Below are 24973 nucleotides of genomic sequence, written 5' to 3'. Positions count from 1 at the left end.
CAGTACAGGGATAATGCACCCAGTGATGTCACAGTACAGGGATAATGCACCCAGTGATGTCACAGTACAGGGGTAATAATCTGTCATGATAAAACCTTACCCTGTAACAAGCGACACCGACGCCCAGCCAGGTGAGGCAGGTAGGAGAGCGTTTACAAGCCCGCAGGTAGGTGTTCTTCGCCTTCTCAAACTAAAATATAAAGAACATAAGCTCCGTAGACTGGGGAATGTTTCCAACTGCGCCATGAAATGTATGTTATATCTAATGTGTCATGGGGGACTCAGCTGTTCAGCATTTGGTTATGTCAGCGAGTCTAGTACTAAGCTGTCCAAGAGGGGGGCGCTCCATCCCACACATGAGGGGGCCCAGGGGTAAATCCATATCTAGAACTTCCAGTCTGGCCCACAGTCGCAGCTAGGCTTTCCTTCACCCAGGGCATGGATTCAGTTTGCTGCTCTAGCCTTGTACCGCTATTCTGCTGGTGGGGTAACTGTTATACTTCAGAGCTGCACTCACAATTCTGCAGGCTTCAGAGCTAAAATTTCCAAGAATTGCTTGTTCAGTATTTACACCGAGCTTGGTGTGATTTAAATTCTTAATCTCCTATAATAAGTAATACCTTCTGCGTTATAGGAGCTCAGCCTAGCATTAGAGGGATGTCTGGTAATAGGAATATCTACAGGACTAGTTTATAAGGAAGGACGTCCGGCATCAAGTCTAATGTTTTACTAGTGATGTAACCGGCCATGTCTGTACTCACCTCTCCCTCCTGGAGATAGATGGATCCCAGGCGGAGGTAGACAGAGTGCATTTCCGAGGCATCGGCCACCAAGCTGAGAGCATGCTCGTAACACTGGCGCGCCTCACCCTTCCTGCCGCTCATGTAACGCATGTGGCCAGTGAGCGCCCACACGTCCGGGTTCTGTATTAGGGGTGAAGACATGATTTATAGAGGACACATCACGTCTATCCCCCCTGTATTATTGTATGACATGGTGATGAAGACCCACCTGGTGGTTTACTTGTGATGCCTCTCGCAGGTTCTCATTGGCCGCATCAAACTCTTTCCTCAGCAGGTGCACCTGGGCACACATGAGGTGGTACTGGCAGCTGGGTCCTCCATCTGGACTCAAGAGTTCATGTGACAGCGCCCTCTGGACAAACTAAAGACGTGAAAAAGGGAATGGATATGCAGGAAATTTAGGTAAAATGGGTTCTTGATGTAAAAATGAATAGGGCACCTCTACAGAAAACCACCAGTTCTGGTACTGCACCCACTAAAGTGCCAATCGAGAAAAGTTGAGCCAGAATTTTCACTGTTTCTTAAAGGGGTATTCCACTTTCATATACATAAAGCTAAACCATTGTATGAAGAAAAGTTGTTCAACTTTATAGTGTAGTTTGTATTTCAATTGCTATTTTCAGCATGTCTGCTTGCTGTCAGTGAATTTAAACATTCTTGTTTACACCCAGAGTTTGAAAAACCCATCCTGACCTAGTCCTGCTCACACAGCTGAAAATGCAGCAATCCTCTGTGAGCTAAACGTCCTGGACTTCAGACGGATACATTTTACCTGCACTGATACATTGTAACAAGATCTCAGGACAGGTTGAGAGATCTGTGCTGTGGATGTGCTTAGTTCACAAAGCATTGTCTAGACTGAATACGACTGTAGCAAACCCTCAGCTGTGAGAAGTATATATGGTTTACAGTGTCTAAATGTAACCATTCCCTGACAGCAAGCAGAGACATTGAAAATGGTGAGAAATTGAAACAAAAAGGCTATTTGAAAGTTATGGGACGTATTATTTTACAGTGATGGGGAGGGACTGGCCTGGCCCGGCAGGAGCTTGTTGTGACCCCCTCCTCGTTTGCTTGTCAAGAACCCCCTTGAATGGCACCTAAGGAGGCGTTGGGTGGGCAGAATTCCACCCACTAGTTCAGCCTCGCTAGGACGTCTGTAGGTTGCCCTAATATGAGTGCCTGTGACCTATTCCATGTATCATACAGACCTGTGTGGCATTGACCTGTGCCAGGAATGTAGCAGCTTCCATGTAGATGCTGCTGCCAGTTGGCATGGGGTTGTGGTTGGCACTGGGTGCTACACCTGTCAAAAAGAAAGTAGTGGCTATAAATAAGTAGAATGATTATGTGCTGGGTCAGAGCGATGCCGCGGACTGTTCCAGCACAAGTTCTTACTGGTAAAGATGAAGTGGTCACCCAAGGAGCGTTTATAGAGACCCTGTCACCCCCGAAAACCCCCAAACCCCAGTAATCCAGAGAGAGCCTGAAAGACGATGAATCCAAATTTTTTATCTTTCTAATGGCTTGTGTTCCCTCGCTGTAATCCTGGAGACGGGCCGTGCGCTGAGCCTTTCAAGCTTTTTACTTGTAGTTTAGGGGGGTTTTCGGAGGTGCCAGATTGCCTTTAAAGGGTTGTCCACTTTGGACAATCCCTTTTTCGTTAGAAGGGTCCCCAGATTATAAGATGATCACTGGGTGTCCTATTACTGGGACCCCCAGCGATCAGCTGTGATCTGTTGTGGAACGTTCAGTTCCCCCGCAGCGCCACCACAGGGGAAACAGAGCATTACATAGTGTCCATGTAAATCAATGGCCTGGCCACAGAATGGGGGATGATCTTTTAAAGCGACCCTTCAGTCCAAAAAAGAATGGTACGGCCTCCGTTCCGGTTCCTGCTCTCCAAGATGGCCGCCACAGTCTCTGACTTCGCTATGGAGGGCTGCTTTGGAAGTCTGAGACACGCCCCCATAACCTCCAATGGATGAGCGCCTCCAATGACATTGGCGCTGTTGGACACATCGCCGACAAAGGGGCCGACGTCATCAGCGCTCGTCCAGCAGGTAAGTGGACTATATACAGGTATTTCCAATGTATAGTCATTTTTGGGGGTGACCTTAACTCCCCTGAAAAAGGGTTTTCTAAACCAGACAACCCCTTTAAGGCCCGCGGTCCTGGCTCATCATCATCTCTTGTTGTGTGAACCCCATCAGATCCTGGATTACACAGGCCTCAGACTCCCACCTCTGTGAGTTCCAGCTTTGCTTTTGGAGACCACCGATGAAGCAGACTTGGGAGCGGTATGTGGGGTCGTCTCCTCTGGGGGTCGGCTGCCAATGGAGAGTCCTCTTGAGCCGGACCGTCCTCGTGATGTGGGCACATTCCCTTCTGGGAATTCCGTCGCTTCTTTAGAAGAATAATGTACAATTAGGGAACACTTCACTATAAAGACAGATCCACTGCTTGGGACGGGGGCTGCATATGACAGGGGCACGGGATGATGATGTGAGGAGAGGAATGGGAGACATGTAGGAGGTCACAGACTGAAAGTTTCATATTGGAGAAAGCTGGCTTCCCAGCAGCACAGAGTGTTTCAGGAGAGGAGTGAGCTGATCTTGTGGGAGCTCAAAGACTAAGCTAGTAGATGGAGCCGGGTCCTCCCAGCAGCACATCATGTTATTTCAGGAGAGGAATTAAGACATGGAGGTCACAGACTTAATTACATATTAGAAGAAGCAGGGTCACCAGCAGCACAGATTATTTCAGGGTTTTTGGCCTCTCACAAGATCTGCACACTCCTAAAAGTTACATAGACCTGTCCACTCATGTAATGAGGTTAGTGAGGACAGGGCTTCAAGTCACAGCGGAATGGAGTCCCACAGCAGCACAGAGTATTTCATGAGAGTGGGCAGATCATGTGAGCGGCAAAAGACGAAGAGTTACATAGTACCTGTCCAATCGTGATGTTAGTGAGGACAAGGCTACACGTGACAGGGACAGAATAAAGCCTAGCCCCACAGCAGCACAGAGTATTTAATGAGAGGAGTGGGCAGATCATGTGAGCGGCCAAAGACGAAGAGTTACATAGTACCTGTCCAATCATGTGATGTTAGTGAGGACAGGGCTACACGTGACAGGGACAGAATAAAGCATAGCCCACAGCAGCACAGAGTATTTGAGGGCTCAGTGATCTGCCCTCTTGTGTGAATCCCACCACCTCTCTTACCATTGTCACTGGCTTCTCCGCACACAGTCTTTCCACAGTCCGGTGCCCTCTCCATGGTTGGCGCAGCCTGGTGGAGTTTTCCTGCTTCGGAGAACGCCATCTCCATCCTGATGTCATTTCCCTGGATTTCATAGAACAGACCTGGAGGACGGACATGTCGGAGACTGTTACTATACGGTAATGACTCTGCTATCCTCTTCTATAGAGCAGCCATGATGAGCTCCTACATACCCAGTATAGTCCATGCCAGGGCACTGCCAGGGGCCACACATGTAGCGTCTTCAAAGAAAACCTCTGCATCCTCATTATTGTCCATAATAACCGCGACTATGCCGCACAGGAGCAGGCTGCACGCAGAACAGAAATGTCATTACTAAACACATCCCCGGTGTAATCACAGACACTGCAGGGGCCCATAGAAAGACCTAGACCGGGGCCCCACTCCCCCATCAATAGCAAGACGGTTCTTCAATGGAAAGGTGATTATTAGGAATTTCACTCTGTCCTATGTGTCTTCTCTTCCCTTTCTTTGCATTGTTAATTCTATTCTAAGTTCTATCTGTATCTAGGAAAGCTGGATGACAACTTGCATCAGCATTATTACTTACAGGAGATGTCACACAGCTTTCCAAGACTCCTGAATGACAACTCTGGGCTCATTGTACTGTGATGTGGGAGCAGCGGATATGTCACTGTATTACGAAGAAGATTTCTTATTTATGAGTCTTGGAAAGCTGGATGACCACCATGACATCGGTAACGAAGAATATATTGGTTGTCACACAGCTTTTCAAGAAACGGATAGAGATAAGAAGCAGCGACTACAAGGTTAAAATGATTCTGTATTATGTTATAAGGGGAAATAATCGATCATTTTATATATCTATACAAGTGGAGTCACTGTGTACACACACTACATTACTTATCCTGTATTATGCTCCAGAGCTGCACTCACTATTCTGCTGGTGGAGTCATTGTGTACATACATTATATTACTTATCCGGTACTGATCCTGAGTTACATCCTGTATTATACTCCAGAGCTGCACTCACTATTCTGCTGGTGGAGTCACTGTGTACATACATTACATTACTTATCCTGTACTGATCCTGAGTTACATCCTGTATTATACTCCAGAGCTGCACTCACTATTCTGCTGGTGGAGCCACTGTGTACATACATTACTTATCCTGCACTGATCCTGAGTTATATCCTGTATTATACTCCAGAGCTGCACTCGCTATTCTGCTGGTGGAGTCACTGTGTACATACATTACTTATCCTGTACTGATCCTGAGTTACATCCCGTATTATACTCCAGAGCTGCACTCACTATTCTGCTGGTGGAGTCACTGTGTACATAGATTACATTACTTATCCTGTACTGATCCTGAGTTACATCCTGTATTCTACTCCAGAGCTGCACTCACTATTCTGCTGGTGGAGTCACTGTGTACATACATTACTTATCCTGCACTGATCCTGAGTTATATCCTGTATTATACTCCAGAGCTGCACTCACTATTCTGCTGGTGGAGTCACTGTGTACATACATGACATTACTTATGCTGTACTGATCCTGAGTTACTTCCTGTATTATACTCCAGAGCTGCACTCACTATTCTGCTGGTGGAGTCACTGTGTACATACATTACATTACTTATCATGTACTGATCCTGAGTTATATCCTGTATTATACTCCAGAGCTGCACTCACTATTCTGCTGGTGGAGTCACTGTGTACATACATTACATTACTTATCCTGTACTGATCCTGAGTTACATCCTGTATTATACTCCAGAGCTGCACTCACTATTCTGCTGGTGGAGTCACTGTGTACATACATTACATTACTTATCCTGTACTGATCCTGAGTTACATCCTGTATTATACTCCAGAGCTGCACTCACTACTCTGCTGGTGGAGTCACTGTGTACATACATTACATTACTTATCCTGTACTGATCCTGAGTTACATCCTGTATTATACTCCAGAGCTGCACTCACTATTCTGCTGGTGCAGTCACTATATACATACATTCCATTACTTGTCCTGTACTGAATCACTGCCTGTATTATACTCTTGAGCTGCAGTCACACTTCTGCAGGCTTCAGAGCTGAAATCTACAAACATTACCTGCTTGTTCAATGTCTGCACATCTTGTGATTTGCATTCGGAGATGTGGCCTCTATAAACAAGAATCTGTACCGTCATCTGATGTAGAAAAACGTAAAATCTCCCCCTTTTTATAATTTTAACATTTAGTGTCTATTTTACTGATGGACATGTCGGGGGCTAATGCTGTATGACTGGCTTGTCTCTTGCTATACAGATACTTATATAGATGACTTTCTGGATGAGCGGCATAGCAAAAGGTTAATGAGAGCAGCTCTGCAGACTGTTAACGCTGTTTGACCTGCGCTTTTTTACCTTTGTACATGTTCCCGGTTCAAGACCAAGGCCTCATGGAAGCATTCCTGTGCTTTAATGTAATCCCCGACCAATAACTTAAAACAGCCGTAATCCAACCAGTGCTCAATGCGCTGACGGTCACGAGCTAGCCTCTGGAAAGGAAGGAGACAGACCCATGTAAAGGAAGGGGGTTCATGCAGTCTAGTAGTTGTATTTATGTAGCAATTATAGGAAAGAATGATGGTACTAGAGGGCAAGTAATGAATATTTCTGTAATCACATCGCTGTATTGTAGCACCGGCTTACTATTAAACATGGATTTTCACCAAAATTTGGGATAGACGGCTGCAGTGTCCAGCTACTGTCTGCTCTTCCCAACACAGAAGCTGCGACTCTCCCCCGAGCCCTTAATCTGTTTACTACAATGGACGTGGCTCCTATTTGGCCCATATCCAGGGCCATAAATATAGGTCCTGCTCTTCCGCTGATTGTTACCTGACGTGCTTGTGTTATACTTTTATGCATCTTTATCTGTGGAAACTGATAGAGTTTTCAGTTAGCAGGTTAAGTCTTAAAATTAGGTTGTGACATACTGGTTCATAAATATTCCAGGAGTGTATACTTACCGGATGCCCTGCTCGCCTAAGGCCCTATTCACACAGTTTTTTGCAGGCGGAAAATTCTGCCTGTAAAAATTAGCTCCAATTTTTTTACGCGTGTGGTATAGTATAGCGGATCTGTCAGCTCTCCTGTGTGGTGTAGTATAGAGGATCTGTCAGTTCTCCTGTGTGGTGTAGTATAGAGGATCTGTCAGTTCTCCTGTGTGGTGTAGTATAGAGGATCTGTCAGCTCTCCTGTGTGGTGTAGTATAGAGGATCTGTCAGCTCTCCTGTGTGGTGTAGTATAGAGGATCTGTCAGCTCTCCTGTGTGGTGTAGTATAGAGGAGCTGTCAGCTCTCCTGTGTGGTGTTGTATAGAGGAGCTGTCAGCTCTCCTGTGTGGTGTAGTATAGAGGAGCTGTCAGCTCTCCTGTGTGGTGTAGTATAGAGGAGCTGTCAGCTCTCCTGTGTGGTGTAGTATAGAGGATCTGTCAGCTCTCCTGTGTGGTGTAGTATAGAGGATCTGTCTGCTCTCCTGTGTGGTGTAGTATAGAGGATCTGTCAGCTCTCATGTGTGGTGTAGAATAGAGGATCGGTCAGCTCTCCTGTGTGGTGTAGTATAGAGGATCTGTTAGTTCTCCTGTGTGGTGTAGTATAGAGGAGCTGTCAGCTCTCCTGTGTGGTGTAGTATAGAGGATCTGTCAGTTCTCCTGTGTGGTGTAGTATAGAGGATCTGTCAGCTCTCCTGTGTGGTGTAGTATAGAGGATCTGTCAGTTCTCCTGTGTGGTGTAGTATAGGGGATCTGTCAGCTCTCCTGTGTGGCGTAGTATAGAGGAGCTGTCAGCTCTCCTGTGTGGTGTAGTATAGAGGAGCTGTCGGCTCTCCTGTGTGTGGTGTAGTATAGAGGATCTGTCAGCTCTCCTGTGTGGTGTAGTATGGAGGATCTGTCAGCTCTCCTGTGTGGTGTAGTATAGAGGATCTGTCAGCTCTCCTGTGTGGCGTAGTATAGAGGAGCTGTCAGCTCTCCTGTGTGGCGTAGTATAGAGGAGCGGTCGGCTCTCCTGTGTGTGGTGTAGTATAGAGGAGCTGTCAGCTCTCCTGTGTGGTTTAGTATAGAGGAGCTGTCAGCTCTCCTGTGTGGTGTAGTATAGAGGAGCTGTCAGGTCTCCTGTGTGGTGTAGTATAGAGGAGCTGTCAGCTCTCCTGTGTGGTGTAGTATAGAGGAGCTGTCAGCTCTCCTGTGTGGTGTAGTATAGAGGAGCTGTCAGCTCTCCTGTGTGGTGTAGTATAGAGGATCTGTCAGCTCTCCTGTGTGGTGTAGTGTAGAGGAGCTGTCAGCTCTCCTGTGTGGTGTAGTATAGAGGATCTGTCAGCTCTCCTGTGTGGTTTAGTATAGAGGATCTGTCAGCTCTCCTGTGTGGTGTAGTATAGAGGAGCTGTCAGCTCTCCTGTGTGGTGTAGTATAGAGGAGCTGTCGGCTCCCCTGTATGTGGTGTGGTATAGAGGAGCTGTCAGCTCTCCTGTGTGGTTTAGTATAGAGGATCAGTCAGCTCTCCTGTGTGGTGTAGTATAGAGGATCTGTCAGCTCTCCTGTGTGGTGTAGTATAGAGGATCAGTCAGCTCTTCTGTGTGGTGTAGTATAGAGGATCTGTCAGCTCTCCTGTGTGGTGTAGTATAGAGGAGCTGTCAGGTCTCCTGTGTGGTGTACTATAGAGGATCTGTCAGCTCTCCTGTGTGGTGTACTATAGAGGATCTGTCAGCTCTCCTGTGTGGTGTAGTATAGAGGATCTGTCTGCTCTCCTGTGTGGTGTAGTATAGAGGATCTGTCAGCTCTCCTGTGTGGTTTAGTATAGAGGAGCTGTCAGCTCTCCTGTGTGGTGTAGTATAGAGGAGCAGTCAGCTCTCCTGTGTGGTGTAGTATAGAGGAGCTGTCAGGTCTCCTGTGTGGTGTAGTATAGAGGATCTGTCAGCTCTCCTGTGTGGTGTACTATAGAGGATCTGTCAGCTCTCCTGTGTGGTGTACTATAGAGGAGCAGTCAGCTCTCCTGTGTGGTGTAGTATAGAGGATCTGTCAGCTCTCCTGTGTGGTGTAGTATAGAGGATCTGTCAGCTCTCCTGTGTGGTGTAGTATAGAGGAGCAGTCAGCTCTCCTGTGTGGTGTAGTATAGAGGAGCTGTCAGCTCTCCTGTGTGGTGTAGTATAGAGGAGCTGTCAGCTCTCCTGTGTGGTGTAGTATAGAGGATCTGTCAGCTCTCCTGTGTGGTGTAGTGTAGAGGAGCTGTCAGCTCTCCTGTGTGGTGTAGTATAGAGGATCTGTCAGCTCTCCTGTGTGGTTTAGTATAGAGGATCTGTCAGCTCTCCTGTGTGGTGTAGTATAGAGGATCTGGCAGCTCTCCTGTGTGGTTTAGTATAGAGGATCAGTCAGCTCTCCTGTGTGGTGTAGTATAGAGGATCTGTCAGCTCTCCTGTGTGGTGTAGTATAGAGGAGCTGTCAGTTCTCCTGTGTGGTGTAGCATAGAGGATCTGTCAGCTCTCCTGTGTGGTGTAGTATAGAGGATCAGTCAGCTCTCCTGTGTGGTGTAGTATAGAGGATCTGTCAGCTCTCCTGTGTGGTGTAGTATAGAGGATCTGTCAGCTCTCCTGTGTGGTGTAGTATAGAGGATCTGTCAGCTCTCCTGTGTGGTGTAGTATAGAGGAGCTGTCAGTTCTCCTGTGTGGTGTAGCATAGAGGATCTGTCAGCTCTCCTGTGTGGTGTAGTATAGAGGATCTGTCAGCTCTCCTCTGTGGTGTAGTATAGAGGATCTGTCAGCTCTCCTGTGTGGTGTAGTATAGAGGAGCTGTCAGCTCTCCTGTGTGGTGTAGTATAGAGGATCTGTCAGCTCTCCTGTGTGGTGTAGTATAGAGGAGCTGTCAGCTCTCCTGTGTGGTGTAGTATAGAGGAGCTGTCGGCTGTTAAAGCGGTATTCCCATCTAGGATATTTATGACAAATCCACGAGAGATGCCACATATATATCTGATAGATGCCGGTAGCAGCCACCACATTCAGGCTGACAATCAGTGGAGAAGTGGTCGTGTATGTGTCAGCCTCTCTGTTGATTCCTATGGCGGTAACGGGCAGTTCTGTTCTTGACATATGTGCGGGTCCCAGCTCCTGCGGAGATGCCATAAATGTCTTAGATGGGAATACCTCTGTAAGTGCCATTATCAGTGTCATGTTGTATATAACAATGATGATGATGATGATGATAGTAGTCGCTCTATTGATTATAATGACATGCTTTGCAGCTATTGTTAGGCCGTACACCAGATGGCGCTCTGAGATCTGTTATTTGTGATTCCGGTCGTTTCCTGTTCCTTTGATCACATCTCTCGTTATTTTAGATGTATCTGTGGTTCAATATCAGGTCTGAACCACAGTCTTCAGAGATATCAGTAGTCGGATGCTTTTAGGAGGAATTTCTGTACATAAAGCTCAACCGTTGTAAAATGAAAAGGTTTCAACTTCCGAATATACTTTCTGCATCAAATCCCCACTATTACCAAGATTTCTGCCTGCTGTCAGTGAATAGGAACAATCTAGTTTGCAGTCACACACTGAAAACTTCTCCTGATCTTGTCCAACTGACACATCTGTAGGGCTTGTTACATGACAGAACTCTGATACATTGTAACAAACCATGCCGCTGTGTGAGCAGGACCAGATTACATTTACTGGGAATGTTTTCATTTCCGGGGAACATGCGATTTTAAAATAACAGTAATAATAATCCACGTTGTGCCCACCTCCTGGTAATACATTTCTGCTAGATTATAATCTTCAGTCATCTCGGCCTCCTTGGCGAATCGCAGCAGCTGCTCATTGTCGGTCATCGGGGCCGGTGGCGCCTCCTCTCTGTCATCAAACAGAGTCTGTGGGAAAGATGGACATTTTTTTTTTTAATTGTCCCATTACAGCTGAAATTTAAAAAAAAAGCAACTTTGCAAATTGCTTTGATTAGAAAAACAGTTTTGGGTCTACAGCTACTAAACAGAACTATAGGTTTCCATGGTTACAGACTACAAACAAGTTCTGAGTAGTCTGATCCTGCAGTTGTGTTTTATTCCCTTCCATCTGTCCCCTATATACATTTGCTAAGCTAGCAAGGAGTAGGTGACAGATGGAAGAGAGTATGTGCTGCATCAGACTACACAGGGTTTGTTTGTAGTCTGTTACCATGGAGACGCATAGGAGCTATAGACACAAAACAGGACGTTTTTCATCATACCTTGTTAAGAGCAATGTGCATCTGATCCGCGAGGTAGACGTACAGCTCGCTGAGGAAAGCCTGCATCTGATCGCGGTCCTCGAAAGCACTGGTCTGCAGGTACTTCTCTCTCACGATCTTCACCACCGAGTGCTGCGTACAGACACACTCACATGTTTTATTGGAAGAGAAATGTATTCATATTACCAATTAAAATCACTATCTTTAGGTCTCCTCCCACACCCCCCTCTTTCTGGGAGCGACCGATGGCTCCCGGTTCATGAATACCATGCCGGAAACCACAGTGAAGACTGACATTGCGTAAAGGAATGTGACAAACCTCTACGAGGACTGTAATCGTCACCCAGCATCCGCTACCTATGCCTGGTACCACAATAACTCAGGAATGCCTGAACTAAATATTAATACGGGATGACTGAGAAACGTTGGTCATTTTAGGGGGAATTGAAAGGGTTAAAACGCGTGAGTGTTATATCCACCTTCAGCTGTTCCTTGAAGGCAAAGTATTTTCCAGTGCAGTTTAGCTCGTAGTTCAGCTGACACTTTTGTTCCTCCAGGACTTGTGGATCCACGTCTATCGCACTGGTCTCCTGCTGCCCAAACAGCTGGCAGTACTCGTCCAAGATGGCATTAGTTATGCTGGTGACCTGGCTGTGATAATCTGCGACCGCCTGGGGAGGAGGCACAAACATGTACGTATGGATCAATAATTGTCCAGTGTATGGCCGACTCATAAGAACAGAGGAGCGTGCACGTAAGAGAAGCGCTCACCTTCTGCGCCCCGGCTGTGCGTCGTCCAAGCTGAGGCCTAGCGGGTATGAGCTCCCTTACCCTGCAAAGAGTGAGGTCATTTCAAGAGGGCATAGAGGAGTCATAAAGAGTCTTTTCTTATAATCCTTCCTTCTACTGATGTACCAGAGGTCTAACTAAAAGACTGGAGTACTGACGGCCAATAGGAAAATGTCACAGAGATCTAGATCAGTGGTCTCCAGATGTTGCAAAACTACAACTCCCAGCGTGGCAGTCAGGACCACAGGTTGTTGACCACTGATGAAGGTGGATGATGGATAAGTGGCTTATAGGATAAGTTGTGTCACTGTGTGCATTCATGGCATTACTTACCCTGTATTATACTCCACCAGCAGAATAGTGAGCGCAGCTCTGGAGTATAATACAGGATGTAACCCAGGATCAGTACAGGATAAGTAATGTAATGTATGTACACAGTGACTCCACCAGCAGAATAGTGAGTGCAGCTCTGGAGTATAATACAGGATGTAACCCAGGATCAGTACAGGATAAGTAATGTAATGTATGTACACAGTGACTCCACCAGCAGAATAGTGAGTGCAGCTCTGGAGTATAATACAGGATATAACTCAGGATCAGTACAGGATAAGTAATGTAATGTATGTACACAGTGACTCCACCAGCAGAATAGTGAGTGCAGCTCTGGAGTATAATAAAGCATGTAACTCTGGATCAGTACAGGATAAGTAATGTAATGTATGTACACAGTGACTCCACCAGCAGAATAGTGAGTGCAGCTCTGGAGTATACGTGTATTATACTCCAGAGCTGTACTCACTATTCTGCTGGTGGAGTCACTGTGTACATACATTACATTACTTATCCTGCACTGATCCTGAGTTACATCCTGTATTATACTCCAGAGCTGCACTCACTATTCTGCTGGTGGAGTCACTGTGTACATACATTACATTACTTATCCTGCACTGATCCTGAGTTATATCCTGTATTATACTCCAGAGCTGCACTCACTATTCTGCTGGTGGAGTCACTGTGTACATACATTACATTACTTATCCTGTACTGATCCTGAGTTATATCCTGTATTATACTCCAGAGCTGCACTCACTATTCTGCTGGTGGAGTCACTGTGTACATACAAATTCCCTGCTGGTTTAGGGACATGTAAAGCTCCTCTGGGCGATGTGGGTGATCACCTGCTTTCATTTGATACATTTCTCTACCGTTGAGATTTGAGCCTTTAAATCCGTCAGGCTACCAATGACACTTTCCGTAGTCCCAAGCTTCAAGGACTTCCCTTTTACTGGTCATGTGATGCTTTTCAGCCAATGATCAAAATGGTTGTTTATTTTTCATGTCATTGTCTAAAAATCAGCACATGACCAGCAGGGTCGGGCACCAGGGTCACCCTGTGGTCACAGATATGAGCAGGCCTTCAATGTCAGGCAGAATCAGGATGGAATATGCAAATAATGATGTCTGATTACAGAATGCATCCACTGAGCGGATTTTCCAGGACAGACCTCGCTGTGACCGACACAGATCTGGCTGCGCTTCTTAATTATTTATTTCAGTTCCTCTCATTAGTCAGCGAGAGTAATATGTCAGTCACTCACTTCAAATCCATCTCTTCAGCCATACGTTTGGGGACCAATGGTTTCTCCAGCGTCACCTCCAGTACCAGGTATGTCCCCGAGTCCACGTATTGCTGCAGAAAGACAACAGAGCCATGTGACTCTTAGCTACATTGATTACTATTGAAACCCAAGGAAGAGGAGAAGCTAGCTACTTCCTCTCTCTCTCTGATATCACCACTAAAGCAGTTTCCAATGTTTCTTCTTTTAAATTAGCTTATACAAAGAAAAAAAACAAAGCCGGGTGACCTCATAGGCTACGACTGAGGGTGAAAGCTCTGTGCCCACCGACAAATGGACATATAGTCACTGGTCACAGGTGTTTTTTAGAATCCTAGTTACATAGATTTAAGGAAGCACAGATCTACACAGTTGGGAAATGTCAGAGATTGAGGAGGAGCCTCTGGGAGACCAGGTGACAGAAACAGCAACCCCATGAGAACTAGTATGGCTGACGATGATATCAGACAGCTACTTCCTGTCCCACAAACTGAATGCCTGAGAAGTCTAGAGCACATGCATCACTTTTGTCAGGTGCAGCTTCGTTGTAATGTAATGACGCTGATTACATGTTCCTGAATAAATACATGCTCTACCCTCCATAAGGTGTAGCTGCTTCATTCAACAGGTACTAAAGCTAATGTGACCACGCTGCATGACCGTATTTATGGGGATCACTTATTTATGAATGTTTCCTTAGGGTGAGAGAGATTATACCATGAACTCTAAGAAAATGATAAAATAGGAGGAGAGCTGGTAAAAAAGTTATTATACTCATATAATAACAAAGCATCATAATTAATAGTGCCAATTTACTGATTCAATGACAAGAGCTTTTGTCAAATTAAGCAGCAATCAAAGTAACCCTTTCTTTTTAATGAAAACACCATTTTCTCACAACAAAAAATAAAATAAATATTATAAAAACACCAGATATTTGGGAAAGGGTTACAGGAAAGTACATTATCTCACACGGCCACAAGGGGGCAGCAAACGTCATGAACTAATGAAAGGCAATGATAGTTTTAATTAAAATGCTCCTATTAAAACAGTAACGGGCAATACCTGGAGCCCATCCATGCTGCCCCCCTACAACATCACATTATAAATACGTGCACCCCCAGATCTATGTTATTCCTATGCGCCATTGTATTAACCCGCTTTATTACAGGTGAAGTCTTGCGCACCTGCCCTTCGATGTTGGCTGATACTGCCTGGTTTGTCACGGCTGGGTCAATGTCTGCCACCTCTGATGATCTCAGCACAGCGGACATCTGTAGAGAAGAAAACGGAAAAACTTTCTGACCGGTGTCTCAATGCACAGGGTGAAAAATCGGCAACAAATTCCGTAACGCAGACAGATTCTGATGTGGATTTGCAGCGAAAACGGCGCATAAATAAGTAGGATCCCCCACGCGTCATCTGTAGGACACTCTCTTATTATCGATCATTCTACCTGCGGGGTTGTTATTAACTTTAATGCTTTTCTCACTCCCGGGTCAATACAATGAAACACTTTTTATTCCAATTTCTCAACAGGTTCAACATCTCTGCTTGCTATCAGTGTATGGTAACATGGTGTTTACATGCAGATTCTGTAATACCGTCTTGATCGTGTCCAACTGACATAGGGCTGTACGCCCGTTCAGTTTGATATGATCATGATGGGCTCGAAGACTCTAGGTACAAACAAAAATGGTACCGTTTACTGACAGCAAGCAGAGATCTTGAAACTAGTGTGGAAGTTAAACACTAAGTGTATTCGGGTCTTACATAACTTTATTATATAAGGTTTAAGATTACTTTACATAAAAATGGAAGACCTTTTAAGTAGAGAACTCTAACCCCCTTTATTGAGGCCCCTCCCCTTTGAGGCTCCTCCCCCTCGGCCTATGTGCAACAGGTACCTGAAAATATTTAATTTTCTCACTGGAGGTTTCGTTACTTGTAGTTTATAATCATTTTATCCTTGCTGTAATGTAATCAGGTTTCCATGTACTGACTTACTGCTTAGCTTGTGTTTAAACACAATCAATCCGAACAAGCAGAGCTGCAGTGTAAAGCACAGTGAACAAAACAGTAACTTGAGGCTTTGATGAGACAGGAGGTGGATTTCAGGCTTTCTTAGACTACAATAGATTCTAGGTCTCATTTTACTATAACAAAACCACAAAAAAGGCCATACTCACTAGGTAGGTGGGTGGGTGAAAACCCGTTCCCATCAGGACGCAGACGGGTCAAAGAATGCTGCAGAAGGAGTGTGCATTAAATAGTGATAGCCCCTCCCACTAGTCTTGAGGGGAGTGGCGGACTAAGTGCTAAAAGGTGTGCGATAAATGTGTGTCAGTGTAGTGCTAGGGTGTGAATGGATGGTAAAAAATAAATATGTATGTATGAAAGTGTCAGAACTGTGTAATAATGTAATAAAAATAAATAAATAAGATAAATGTGATGAATAGGGGTCAGTGCTGTGAATAGTACATGGGGTGTCAGTACTATGTGTAATACGTGGAGGGATAATGTGCTGGTCGTCAGGCATGGCGTATCTTGCCGAATAAGGGCGTGATGTGCTGGCGTTTGGTTTGGAATGCAGAGCAGCCCGCTTTAGCTAACACTAGCGGCGTTACAAATAGGCTGTTATTCGGCAAGATACGCCATGCCTGACGACCAGCACATTATCCCTCCACGTATTACACATAGTACTGACACCCCATGTACTATTCACAGCACTGACCCCTATTCATCACATTTATCTTATTTATTTATTTTTATTACATTATTACACAGTTCTGACACTTTCATACATACATATTTATTTTTTACCATCCATTCACACCCTAGCACTACACTGACACTCATTTATCACACACCTTTGAGCACTTAGTCCGCCACTCCCCTCAAGACTAGTGGGAGGGGCTATCACTATTTAATGCACACTCCTTCTGCAGCATTCTTTGACCCGTCTGCGTCCTGATGGGAACGGGTTTTCACCCACCCACCTACCTAGTGAGTATGGCCTTTTTTGTGGTTTTGATATTTATGTCCCATTTTTTCTGTTTGGGCTCATTTTACTATAGCAGGTTTGGAAATGACGGCAGTAATGTGACTTCGATATGGGCGACACCACTTCTTTACTAGAAGGCTACATTTTATAGATGTCCATGTGATTTCCTCTGGTCAAACATATAGACACGTGATCGCCTCCTGCACATCGCTCACCCGTCGGCTGCCTTCTTTCTCCTTGGTGCCCTTCTCGTCTCTGGTTAACCGGCTTGGTGTTGGTTTTACGTTCGGGGGGTTAAGGCCTAGTGGGGCGGCTGTCAGTTTACTCATCAGACTGTTCTGACGGGCGAGGCCACGCAGGACGCTGTGATGACATTTAGTCTGCAACAAGAAGAGACAGAGTAATTATATTATATTTATCTCCCGGCATTACAGCAGATCTGTCATCATCCGATGTTCTCCCATGTAAGGACGGTGTAGTGTGAGGACAGGTCTGCTCTCCTATGTAAGGACGGTATAGTATGAGGACGGGTCTGCTCTCCTATGTAAGGACGGTATAGTATGAGGACGGGTCTGCTCTCCTATGTAAGGACGGTATAGTGTGAGGACGGGTCTGCTCTCCTATGTAAGGACGGTATAGTGTGAGGACGGGTCTGCTCTCCTATGTAAGGACGGTATAGTGTGAGGACAGGTCTGCTCTCCTATGTAAGGACGGTATAGTGTGAGGACGGGTCTGCTCTCCTATGTAAGGACGGTATAGTATGAGGACGGGTCTGCTCTCCTATGTAAGGACGGTATAGTATGAGGACGGGTCTGCTCTCCTATGTAAGGACGGTATAGTGTGAGGACAGGTCGGTTCTCCTATGTAAGGACGGTATAGTGTGAGGACGGGTCTGCTCTCCTATGTAAGGACGGTATAGTGTGAGGACAGGTCTGCTCTCCTATGTAAGGACGGTATAGTGTGAGGACAGGTCTTCTCTCCTATGTAAGGACGGTATAGTGTGAGGACAGGTCTGCTCTCCTATGTAAGGACGGTATAGTGTGAGGACGGGTCGGCTCTCCTATGTAAGGACGGTATAGTGTGAGGACGGGTCTGCTCTCCTATGTAAGGACGGTATAGTGTGAGGACAGGTCTGCTCTCCTATGTAAGGACGGTATAGTGTGAGGACAGGTCTGCTCTCCTATGTAAGGACGGTGTAGTGTGAGGACAGGTCTGCTCTCCCATGTAAGGACGGTATAGTGTGAGGACGGGTCTGCTCTCCTATGTAAGGACGGTATAGTGTGAGGACGGGTCTGCTCTCCTATGTAAGGACGGTATAGTGTGAGGACAGGTCTGCTCTCCTATGTAAGGACGGTATAGTATGAGGACAGGTCGGCTCTCCTATGTAAGGACGGTATAGTATGAGGACAGGTCTGCTCTCCTATGTAAGGACGGTGTAGTGTGAGGACAGGTCTGCTCTCCTATGTAAGGACGGTATAGTATGAGGACAGGTCTGCTCTCCTATGTAAGGACGGTGTAGTGTGAGGACAGGTCTGCTCTCCTATGTAAGGACGGTATAGTGTGAGGACGGGTCTGCTCTCCTATGTAAGGACGGTATAGTGTGAGGACAGGTCGGCTCTCCCATGTAAGGACGGTATAGTGTGAGGACGGGTCGGCTCTCCCATGTAAGGACGGTATAGTGTGAGGACGGGTCGGTTCTCCTATGTAAGGACGGTATAGTGTGAGGACAGGTCTGCTCTCCTATGTAAGGACGGTATAGTGTGAGGACAGGTCGGTTCTCCTATGTAAGGACGGTATAGTATGAGGACGGGTCGGCTCTCCTATGTAAGGACGGTATAGTGTGAGGACGGGTCTGCTCTCCTATGTAAGGACGGTATAGTATGAGGACAGGTCGGCTCTCCCATGTAAGGACGGTGTAGTGTGAGGACAGGTCTGCTCTCCTATGTAAGGACGGTATAGTATGAGGACGGGTCTGCTCTCCTATGTAAGGACGGTATAGTATGAGGACGGGTCTGCTCTCCTATGTAAGGACGGTATAGTGTGAGGACGGGTCTGCTCTCCTATGTAAGGACGGTATAGTGTGAGGACAGGTCTGCTCTCCTATGTAAGGACGGTATAGTGTGAGGACGGGTCTGCTCTCCTATGTAAGGACGGTATAGTATGAGGACGGGTCTGCTCTCCTATGTAAGGACGGTATAGTATGAGGACGGGTCTGCTCTCCTATGTAAGGACGGTATAGTGTGAGGACAGGTCGGTTCTCCTATGTAAGGACGGTATAGTGTGAGGACGGGTCTGCTCTCCTATGTAAGGACGGTATAGTGTGAGGACAGGTCTGCTCTCCTATGTAAGGACGGTATAGTGTGAGGACAGGTCTGCTCTCCTATGTAAGGACGGTATAGTGTGAGGACAGGTCTGCTCTCCTATGTAAGGACGGTATAGTGTGAGGACGGGTCGGCTCTCCTATGTAAGGACGGTATAGTGTGAGGACGGGTCTGCTCTCCTATGTAAGGACGGTATAGTGTGAGGACAGGTCTGCTCTCCTATGTAAGGACGGTATAGTGTGAGGACAGGTCTGCTCTCCTATGTAAGGACGGTGTAGTGTGAGGACAGGTCTGCTCTCCCATGTAAGGACGGTATAGTGTGAGGACGGGTCTGCTCTCCTATGTAAGGACGGTATAGTGTGAGGACGGGTCTGCTCTCCTATGTAAGGACGGTATAGTGTGAGGACAGGTCTGCTCTCCTATGTAAGGACGGTATAGTATGAGGACAGGTCGGCTCTCCTATGTAAGGACGGTATAGTATGAGGACAGGTCTGCTCTCCTATGTAAGGACGGTGTAGTGTGAGGACAGGTCTGCTCTCCTATGTAAGGACGGTATAGTATGAGGACAGGTCTGCTCTCCTATGTAAGGACGGTGTAGTGTGAGGACAGGTCTGCTCTCCTATGTAAGGACGGTATAGTGTGAGGACGGGTCTGCTCTCCTATGTAAGGACGGTATAGTGTGAGGACAGGTCGGCTCTCCCATGTAAGGACGGTATAGTGTGAGGACGGGTCGGCTCTCCCATGTAAGGACGGTATAGTGTGAGGACGGGTCGGTTCTCCTATGTAAGGACGGTATAGTGTGAGGACGGGTCTGCTCTCCTATGTAAGGACGGTATAGTGTGAGGACAGGTCGGTTCTCCTATGTAAGGACGGTATAGTATGAGGACGGGTCGGCTCTCCTATGTAAGGACGGTATAGTGTGAGGACAGGTCGGCTCTCCTATGTAAGGACGGTATAGTGTGAGGACGGGTCTGCTCTCCTATGTAAGGACGGTATAGTGTGAGGACGGGTCTGCTCTCCTATGTAAGGACGGTATAGTGTGAGGACGGGTCTGCTCTCCTATGTAAGGACGGTATAGTGTGAGGACGGGTCTGCTCTCCTATGTAAGGACGGTATAGTATGAGGACAGGTCGGTTCTCCTATGTAAGGACGGTATAGTATGAGGACGGTTCGGCTCTCCTATGTAAGGACGGTATAGTATGAGGACAGGTCGGTTCTCCTATGTAAGGACGGTGTAGTGTGAGGACGGGTCTGCTCTCCTATGTAAGGACGGTAAAGTGTGAGGACGGGTCTGCTCTCCTATGTAAGGACGGTATAGTATGAGGACAGGTCGGCTCTCCTATGTAAGGACGGTATAGTATGAGGACGGGTCTGCTCTCCTATGTAAGGACGGTATAGTATGAGGACGGGTCGGCTCTCCTATGTAAGGACGGTATAGTATGAGGACAGGTCGGTTCTCCTATGTAAGGACGGTATAGTATGAGGACGGGTCGGCTCTCCTATGTAAGGACGGTATAGTATGAGGACAGGTCGGACAGGTCTGCTCTCCTATGTAAGGACGGTATAGTGTGAGGACGGGTCTGCTCTCCTATGTAAGGACGGTATAGTATGAGGACAGGTCGGTTCTCCTATGTAAGGACGGTATAGTATGAGGACAGGTCGGTTCTCCTATGTAAGGACGGTATAGTATGAGGACGGGTCGGCTCTCCTATGTAAGGACGGTATAGTATGAGGACAGGTCGGCTCTCCTATGTAAGGACGGTATAGTGTGAGGACAGGTCGGCTCTCCTATGTAAGGACGGTGTAGTGTGAGGACAGGTCTGCTCTCCCATGTAAGGACGGTATAGTGTGAGGACAGGTCGGCTCTCCTATGTAAGGACGGTATAGTGTGAGGACGGGTCGGCTCTCCTATGTAAGGACAGTATAGTGTGAGGACAGGTCGACTCTCCTATGTAAGGACGGTATAGTATGAGGACGGGTCGGCTCTCCTATGTAAGGACGGTATAGTGTGAGGACAGGTCGGCTCTCCTATGTAAGGACGGTGTAGTATGAGGACAGGTCGGCTCTCCTATGTAAGGACGGTGTAGTATGAGGATGGGTCGGCTCTCCTATGTAAGGACGGTGTAGTATGGGGATCTTATATACTGCTGTATATTTTTTCTTGAAGGATGCAGCAGTGTAGTAGACTACACTATTCCATACAAGTGAATCCCGTAAAAAAAATATATATATAAACCGTGCGGTATCCGTTTTCTTGACATGAGAGGATATGAGTGTTGGATTCCACTGTACGGCATCTGTGTAACGCACACACCATGCGCTTTCATGACTTATACGTCAATCAGATCAGAGAGTTGTCTATGGGTGACGGATGCCTGTGATGGATAACTAACCGTGGCACCCGTCACCCACAGACTATAACGGCACCCGTCACCCACAGACTATAACGGCACCCGTCACCCACAGACTATAACGGCACCCGTCACCCACAGACTATAACGGCACCCGTCACCCACAGACTATAACGGCACCCGTCACCCACAGACTATAACGGCACCCGTCACCCACAGACTATAACGGCACCCGTCACCCACAGACTATAACGGCACCCGTCACCCACAGACTATAACGGCACCCGTCACCCACAGACTATAACGGCACCCGTCACCCACAGACTATAACGGCACCCGTCACCCACAGACTATAATGGCACCCGTCACCCAGACTATAATGGCACCCGTCACCCAGACTATAACGGCACCCGTCACCCACAGACTATAACGGCACCCGTCACCCACAGACTATAACGGCACCCGTCACCCACAGACTATAACGGCACCCGTCACCCACAGACTATAACGGCACCCGTCACCCACAGACTATAACGGCACCCGTCACCCACAGACTATAACGGCACCCGTCACCCACAGACTATAATGGCATCCGTTTAATGTATACGTCTTGGAAATGGCCATGAGAGTTCATGATATACACGTTTAACGGGCACTATAATGGTCTATGGTGACGGATGCCATGGTTAGGCGTTGGTCATAGCCTACGTTTAATGTATATGTGGGAGCTTTCCCGGCATCTGTCATATGTGGCCAGAAACGTAATGTGAATGGGGCCTAACAATGTGTCCAGCGCTGTGGAGTAGGGGGCGCTATGAGCGGACGGGTGTCCTACCTTCTCCAGCACCTCAGCATCTTGATAGGCCAGGATCTTGTAGGCACCACGCAGGCGCCTGACTCCTGGGTACAGAAGGGGCACCAGGTTTACATAAGCAACTCCATGGTAAGAGATCTGGGCGTCCTCGTCACCCTGCTGGACAGAACAAGGACAGAAGCTTCAGGACTGTGTGCGCAGATCATAGACGCTATACCTCACCGATGCCTTGTTCCAGTATGGGGAACGCTTTAGAGTGTAAGCTCATGTGGGCAGGACTGCAGCCTGTATCCTCTGTCGTACCCGCTCTAATCGTGGAAGGTAATCATTAAATATCCTCATACTGTATAATGACCATTGTACCATCTGTAGTGAATACCCCCATGTTATTTATCATCAGGACCCCCCATGTTATTTATCATCAGGACCCCCCATGTTATTTATCATCAGGACCACTCCCCATATTATTTATCATCAGGACCCCCCCATATTATTTATAATCAGGACCTCCCCCCATATTATTTTTCATCAGGACCTCAGTAGCCATGTACTACTAATCCTGGACAACCCCTTTAAATATTGGGGGTGGAATGTAAATTTAGGAGACATCTCTAGCATGGACCTTTCACATTTAGGCCTCATACACACGACCGTTGTGCCACTGGGGCAGTTTTTTATGGCACCCGATAATCTTCACTTTAGCGGGTGAATCGGGTGCGTGAAAAATTATCCGAGTCTCCGATCTGAGGAAAGATAGGACATGGTCTATCTTTCCTCGGATCACTGATGGGACTTGGCCGGCGCACACGGTCGTGCGCATGAGGCGTTATTCTACCATTTAGCAACCTGAAAGAACAAGGCATTTACTATGGAGTTCAATTGGAGCTGTATATATCTGTATGTAGTGAGCTCCCCCTAGTGGTGGCTGCAGGAAGCAGAATGCGATCATGTAACTCTATGGGAGCTGTGTATATCTGTATGTAGTGAGCTCCCCCTAGTGGTGGCTGCAGGAAGCAGAATGTTATCATGTAACTCTATGGGAGCTGTATATATCTGTATGTAGTGAGCTCCCCTAGTGGTGGCTGCAGGAAGCAGAATGCGATCATGTAACTCTATGGGAGCTGTATATATCTGTATGTAGTGAGCTCCCCTAGTGGTGGCTGCAGGAAGCAGAATGCTATCATGTAACTCTATGGGAGCTGTATATATCTATGTAGTGAGCTCCCCCTAGTGGTGGCTGCAGGAAGCAGAATGCTATCATGTAACTCTATAGAAGCTGTATATATCTGTATGTAGTGAGCTCCCCTAGTGGTGGCTGCAGGAAGCAGAATGCTATCATGTAACTCTATAGAAGCTGTATATATCTGTATGTAGTGAGCTCCCCTAGTGGTGGCTGCAGGAAGCAGAATGCGATCATGTAACTCTATGGGAGCTGTGTATATCTATGTAGTGAGCTCCCCTAGTGGTGGCTGCAGGAAGCAGAATGCTATCATGTAACTCTATGGGAGCTGTGTATATCTGTATGTAGTGAGCTCCCCTAGTGGTGACTGCAGGCAGCAGAATGCTATCATGTAACTCTATGGGAGTTGTGTATATCTGTATGTAGTGAGCTCCCCTAGTGGTGACTGCAGGCAGCAGAATGCTATCATGTAACTCTATGGGAGTTGTGTATATCTGTATGTAGTGAGCTCCCCTAGTGGTGGCTGCAGGAAGCAGAATGCTATCATGTAACTCTATGGGAGCTGTATATATCTGTATGTAGTGAGCTCCCCTAGTGGTGGCTGCAGGAATCAGAATGCTATCATGTAACTCTATGGGAGCTGTGTATATCTGTATGTAGTGAGCTGTATTTATCTGTCTGCAGTGAGCTCCCCCTAGTGGTGGTGCAGGCAGCCAGATTTTTATTATTTAAAGATATTTAATGAACTTGGAAAAAAAAATAATGAAGCAATATATACTCTTCACGATTTGCCGCAATGTAAAGCCCCTGCTTTATGTGCGTTTACGGAATTGCTGCTCAGGACTCTTACTTTTTCTGCTTTTCCTGGTTTAGACTTGCCGGCAGGGGAAAAATTCGCCCTCATTATCTCAACTGGCCAATAACGGCACTCCGCAATCCGCTTTTGTAAACTGTGGAGCACAAGAAACGTACTGATACACAAACAGCAAGCAGGTTTATTGCTGCCATTACATAACGGGGGTATTCACACTCTGATTGGCTGAGCTGGTGACAGGGGATGTCTAAACCGGAGGGCCCCCTGATACCAGGATTTCGCAGATTATCGGTCACCTGATCGTTGCGTATTGATCGAGGTAGCAGCGTCTCTCGGTGTCCCACGTCACTCTCTTTTTGTGGGTCTCGGATTCGATACGGAAGTCCTTGTCCTGCAGCAATATACAGAGGAGAATCCGTTTATACAAACGACCAATAGGAGTGACCCGTGCAAATAAAAAAAGTGTGATACTGCCCAAAGCGACCAATCAGATACCAGCTCTTAGTTTTGGTTGCAAAATGATACTAGAGACCTGATTGGTTGTTACCGGAAACCCCTCCCCTGATTCACCTCTTTCCGGTTCATTTCTCCGTCTTCTTCTTCATAGGCCACTGAAAGAATGAAGGATTCTGGGATATGCTGAGCTCCTGGTGCGGATATTCCACTCATGGGCCACCTCTTCTGTCGTGAGACCGGCTCGCTTTCTCCGCCGCCTTTCAGGACGCCATTGGAAAAGATCAGAGTGGAATCTTTCTGCGCCAAAACAGGGAACCGG

General features: G+C 46.8%; 2 protein-coding genes across 6 annotated transcripts in view; one reads left to right on the top strand and one right to left on the bottom strand.

Annotated features, from left to right (window-relative positions):
* Window positions 1-24973, top strand: part of LOC142656537 (nmrA-like family domain-containing protein 1) — a 396968-nt gene that overhangs the window by 93894 nt on the left and 278101 nt on the right. The gene's annotated exons all lie outside the window — the stretch shown is intronic.
* CFAP70 (cilia and flagella associated protein 70) overlaps window positions 1-24973 on the bottom strand; it is a 37278-nt gene that overhangs the window by 4557 nt on the left and 7748 nt on the right. For 3 of the 5 annotated variants that reach the window (XM_075830767.1, XM_075830768.1, XM_075830769.1), the window contains exons 7-25: window positions 24769-24951; window positions 24495-24589; window positions 24235-24334; window positions 22226-22363; window positions 16934-17098; window positions 14902-14988; window positions 13697-13788; window positions 12081-12141; window positions 11789-11980; window positions 11310-11441; window positions 10828-10953; window positions 6461-6594; window positions 4261-4376; window positions 4030-4170; window positions 3048-3209; window positions 2015-2109; window positions 1012-1164; window positions 762-923; window positions 101-190 (exon numbers count right to left, since the gene is read on the bottom strand). In XM_075830767.1, the coding sequence (XP_075686882.1) occupies window positions 101-190; window positions 762-923; window positions 1012-1164; window positions 2015-2109; window positions 3048-3209; window positions 4030-4170; window positions 4261-4376; window positions 6461-6594; window positions 10828-10953; window positions 11310-11441; window positions 11789-11980; window positions 12081-12141; window positions 13697-13788; window positions 14902-14988; window positions 16934-17098; window positions 22226-22363; window positions 24235-24334; window positions 24495-24589; window positions 24769-24951 (2424 nt within the window). The remainder of the gene's footprint in view (window positions 1-100; window positions 191-761; window positions 924-1011; window positions 1165-2014; window positions 2110-3047; window positions 3210-4029; window positions 4171-4260; window positions 4377-6460; window positions 6595-10827; window positions 10954-11309; window positions 11442-11788; window positions 11981-12080; window positions 12142-13696; window positions 13789-14901; window positions 14989-16933; window positions 17099-22225; window positions 22364-24234; window positions 24335-24494; window positions 24590-24768; window positions 24952-24973) is intronic. The other 2 variants (XM_075830771.1, XM_075830770.1) reach the window with 2 other exon arrangements.

This window comes from Rhinoderma darwinii, chromosome 6, assembly GCF_050947455.1.
Source record: "Rhinoderma darwinii isolate aRhiDar2 chromosome 6, aRhiDar2.hap1, whole genome shotgun sequence".
NCBI classification, from domain to species: domain Eukaryota; kingdom Metazoa; phylum Chordata; class Amphibia; order Anura; family Rhinodermatidae; genus Rhinoderma; species Rhinoderma darwinii.
The sequence above is the reverse complement of the archived record's forward strand: the minus strand, read 5'-3'. Positions and strand labels throughout refer to the sequence as shown.